Genomic DNA, 4,961 nt, shown 5'->3' with positions numbered 1-4,961 from the left:
CACCTTATCAGACATCAGAGAATCCACACAGGAGAGAAGCCCTACACGTGCTCTGAGTGCGGGAAAAGCTTCAATCAGAGCTCTGCCCTTATCACACATCAGAGAATCCACACAGGGGACACGCCCTACACATGCTCTGAGTGCGGGAAAAGCTTCAGTCGGAGCTCTGCCCTTATCACACACCAGAGTATCCACACAGGAGACACGCCCTACATATGCTCTGAGTGTGGGAAAAGCTTCAGTCGGAGCTCTACCCTTATCACACATCAGAGAATCCACACAGGAGAGAGGCCCTACACATGCTCCCAGTGCGGGAAAAGCTTCAGTCGGAGCTCAAACCTTATCACACATCAGAGAATCCACACAGGAGAGAAACCCTACACATGCACTGATTGCGGGAAAAGCTTCAGTCAGAGCTGTGCCCTGAGCGCACACAGGAGAATCCACACTGGTGAAAAACCATATGGATGCTCTGAGTGCGGGAAAAGCTTCAATCACAGCTCTGCCCTGAGCACGCATAGGAGAATCCACACAGGAGAGAGGCCCTACCCATGCTCTGAGTGTGGGAAAATCTTCAGTCAGAGCTCACACCTTATCACACATCAGAGAATCCACACAGGGGACACACCCTACACATGCTCTGAGTGCGGGAAAAGTTTCAGTCAGAGCTCTGCCTTTATCACACATCAGAGAATCCACACAGGGGACACACCCTACACATGCTCTGAGTGCGGGAAAAGCTTCAGTCGGAGCTCTGCCCTTATCACACATCAGAGAATCCACACAGGGGACACGCCCTATACATGCTCCGAGTGTGGGAAAAGCTTCAATCGGAGCTCAAACCTTATTAAACATCAGAGAATCCACATGGGCTAGAACTGTAATAAATCCCTTGACTAGGGCTGGCCAAAGGGTATGTCTATACTACGGGATTAATTCGAATTTTGGAAACGGATTGTATAAAGTCAAATGTATACGGCCACACTAAGCACATTAATTCGGCGGTGTGCGTCATGTACCAGGGCTAGCGTCGATTGCCGGAGCGTTGCACTCTGGGTAGTTATCCCATAGCTATCCCATAGTTCCCGCAGTCTCCCCCGCCCATTGGAATTCTGGGTTGAGATCCCAGTGCCTGATGGGGCAAAAAACATTGTCGCAGGTTGTTCTGGGTACAGCCTCACCCCTCCCTCCATGAAAGCAACGGCAGACAACCGTTTTGTGCCTTTTTTCCTGGGTGAACACAGCAGATGCCATACCACGGCAAGCATGAAGCCCGCTGAGCTCAAGACAGCAGTCATGAACATTGTAAACACCTCGTGCATTATCGTGCAGTTTATGCTGAACCAGGACCAGAAAAACAAGGCAAGGAGAAGGCAGCAACGTCAGCGCGGCGATGAGAGTGATGAGGACATGGACATGGACCTGGACACAGACTTCTCTCAAACCGCGGGTCCCGGTGCTTTGGAGATCATGTTGTTGAGGGGGCAGATTCTATACGTGGAACGCCGATTCTGGGCCCGGGAAACAAGCACAGACTGGTGGGACCGCATAGTGTTGCAGGTGTGGGATGATTCCCAGTGGCTACGAAACTTTCGCATGCGTAAGGGCACTTTCATGGAACTTTGTGACTTGCTTTCCCCTGCCCTGAAGAGCCAGAATACCAGGATGAGAGCAGCCCTCACAGTTGAGAAACGAGTGGCGATAGCCCTGTGGAAGCTTGCAACGCCAGACAGCTACCGGTCAGTCGGGAATCAATTTGGAGTGGGCAAATCTACTGTGGGAGCTGCTGTCATGCAAGTAGCCAAAGCAATCATTGAGCTGCTGCTACGAAAGCTAGTGACTCTGGGAAATGTGTAGGCCATAGTGGGTGGCTTTGCTGCAATGGGATTCCCTAACTGTGGTGGGGCGATAGATGGAACCCATATCCCTATCTTGGCACCGGAGCACCAGGCTACCCAGTACATAAACTGCAAGGGTTACTTTTCAATGGTGCTGCAAGCACTGGTGGATCACAGGGGACGTTTCACATCAACGTGGGCTGGCCAGGAAGGGTTCGTGACGCTCGCGTCTTCAGGAACACTACTCTGTTTAAACGGCTGCAGTAAGGGACTTAGTTCCCGGACCAGAAAATAACCGTTGGGGATGTTGAAATGCCAATAGTTATCCTTGGGGACCCAGCCTACCCCTTAATGCCATGGCTCATGAAGCCATACACAGGCAGCCTGGACAGGAGTCAGCAGCTGTTAAACTACAGGCTGAGCAAGTGCAGAATGGTGGTGGAATGTGCATTTGGTTGTTTAAAAGGTTGCTGGCGCACTTTACTGACTCGCTCAGACCTCAGCCAAACCAATATCCCCATTGTTATTGCTGCTTGCTGTGTGCTCCACAATCTCTGTGAGAGTAAGGGGGAGACCTTTATGGCGGGGTGGGAGGCTGAGGCAAATCGCCTGGCTGCTGATTACGTGCAGCCAGACACCAGGGCGATTAGAAGAGCACACCAGGAAGCGCGGTGCATCAGAGAAGCTTTGAAAACCAGTTTCATGATTGGCCAGGCTACCGTGTGAAAGTTCTGTTTTTCTCCTTGATGAAAACCCGCCCCCTTTATTGACTCATTCTCTGTAGGCAACCCACCCTCCCCCTTCGATCACAGCTTGCTTTCAAAGGAAATAAAGTCAGTATCATTTTAAAATCATGTATTGTTTATTAATTGATTATAAAAAGAGGGAGAGAACTGAGAAGGTAGCCCAGGTGGGATTTGGGAGGAGGATTGGAGGGAAGGAAAAGGCCACTAAAAAAAGGTTAAAATAATGACAGCCTTTTGCTTGGGCTGTCCACTGGGGTGGAATGGGAGGGTGCACGGAGCCTCCCCCCCCCTGCGTTCTTACACGTCTGGGTGAGGAGGCTTTGGAACATGGTGAGGGGGGAGGGTGGTTATACAGGGGCTGCAGCGGCAGTCTGTGATTCTGCTGCCGTTCCTGAAGCTCCACCAGACGCCGGAGCATGTCTGTTTGCTCACGCAGCAGCCCCAGCGTTGCATCCTGCCTCCTCTGATCTTCCTGCCGCCACCTCTCATCTCGAGCGTCCCTCATGTCCTCACGTTGGTCCCTCATGTCTTCACGGCCCCTCCTGTCCTCACGTTTACTGGCATCTTTCCTATACTTTGAAACCGTGTCCTTCCACTCATTTAGATGAGCTCTTTCATTGCGGGTGGATTCCTTGATTTCCGCGAACATCTCGTCTTGCATCCTCTCTTTCCGACGTCTTATCTGAGATAGCCTTCGGGACGGAGGAGGGAGGCTTGAAAAATTTGCAGCTGCTGGAGGGAGGGGAAAAAAGGAGAGAATTTTTTAAAAAGATACATTTTACAGAACAATGCTTATACTCTTTCACGGTGAACAACACTATTCACGTTACATAGCACATGTGATTTCTGTGCAAGGTCGCATTTTGCCTCTTAATATTGAGTGGCTGTGGCTTTGCTGCTAGAGATCAGATGCAGGTCCAGGCAACAGAATTCGGCTTGCATGCGGCCATGGTAAGCCATTGTCTTTCGGCTTCTGCGCCCTCCTTTCCCACATACCAAGCAAAGCTCGTTGAGTGCTGCGGTTTTCCTACAAACTAACCCCGCCCCCATCCAATTCTCTGGGATGATCGCTTTATCCCTCCCCCCACCGCGTGGCTGGTATCAGGGAAGATCCCTGCTAGCCACACGTGAAAAGCTCAGCGCCAATCCCCCCCCCCCGCGCTTGGCTTAGTACAGGGAAGGATTTCTTTTCAGCCACAGGCAAACAGCCCAGTAGGAAGGGCCACCTCTGTCCCCTTAATTAAATTCCCGTATTTCAACCAGGTTACCATGAGCGATATCACTCTCCTGAGGATTACACAGTGAGATAAAGAACGGATGTTGCTTGAATGCCAGCAAAGACCGGGACCATACACTGCCAGGCTTTGTCATGCAATGATACCAGATTTTTTGCTACTAGCATGGCGTGGTCAAGTGTCCTACCATGGAGGATGGAATAAGGCTGCACTGCCCAGAAACCTTCTGCAAAGCTTTTGGAGTACCTCCAGGAGAGCTTCATGGAGATGTCCCTGGAGGATTTCCGCTCCATCTCCAGACACGTTAACAGAATTTTCCAGTAGCTGTACTGGCCACGAATGCATCCCAAGTCCTCAGGGCAAATTAATCATTAAAAAACGCTTGCTTTTAAACCGTGATTTATATTTTAAAAGGTAAACTCACCTGAAGTCCCTTCCATGGGGTCATAGTCTTGGGTACTGGCTTGGGAGGGTACTTCAGTCAGGCTGAGAAAAAGATCCTGGCTGTTGGGGAGAACGGAGTGCTGTGTGATCTCCACAAGCTCGTCCTTCTCCTCTTCCTCCTCCTCCTCCTCTTCCCCATCCGCAGAATCCTCAGGTGTGGCTGATGAGATTACCCCCGCCTCGGAATCTACGGTCAGAGGTGGGGTAGTGGTGGCGGCCCCCCCTAGAATTGCATGCAGCTCAGCGTAGAAGCGGTATGTCTGCGGCTCTGACCCGGAGCGACCGTTTGCCTCCTTTGTTTTCTGATAGGCTTGTCTGAGCTCCTTGACTTTCACGCAGCACTGCTCTGAGTCCCTATTGTGGCCTCTCTCCATCATGCCCTTGGAGATTTTTTCAAAAGTTTTGGCATTTCGTCTTTTCGAATAAAGTTCTGCTAGCACTGAATCCTCTCCCCATATAGCGATCAGATCCAGTACCTACCGTACGGTCCATGCTGGTGCTCTTTTTCGATTATCGGCCTGCATGGTTACCTGTGCTGATGAGCTCTCTGTGGTCACCTGTGCTCTCCTGTGCTGGGCAAACAGGAAGTGAAATTCAAAGTTCGCAGGGCTTTTCCTGTCTACCTGGCCAGTCATCCGAGTTCAGATTGCTGTCCAGAGCGGTCACAATGGTGCACTGTGGGATAGCTCCTGGAGGCC

General features: G+C 51.1%; 1 protein-coding gene across 1 annotated transcript; it reads left to right on the top strand.

Annotated features, from left to right (window-relative positions):
- Positions 1-3: 3 nt before the first annotated feature.
- Positions 4-930, top strand: LOC113409357 (zinc finger protein 256-like; the record flags this gene model as incomplete). Its single annotated transcript, XM_026663159.1, has 1 exon — positions 4-930. A coding segment is annotated over one exon (873 nt), but the record flags the coding sequence as incomplete, so codon positions are not given.
- Between the last annotated feature and the right edge of the window lie 4,031 nt (positions 931-4,961).

This window comes from Terrapene carolina, unplaced genomic scaffold (assembly GCF_002925995.2).
Source record: "Terrapene carolina triunguis isolate 2854851 unplaced genomic scaffold, T_m_triunguis-2.0 Scaffold32762, whole genome shotgun sequence".
Classification (NCBI taxonomy): Eukaryota; Metazoa; Chordata; order Testudines; family Emydidae; genus Terrapene; species Terrapene triunguis.
Note: the sequence above shows the minus strand (reverse complement) of the source record. Positions and strands in the feature narration are given on the sequence as shown.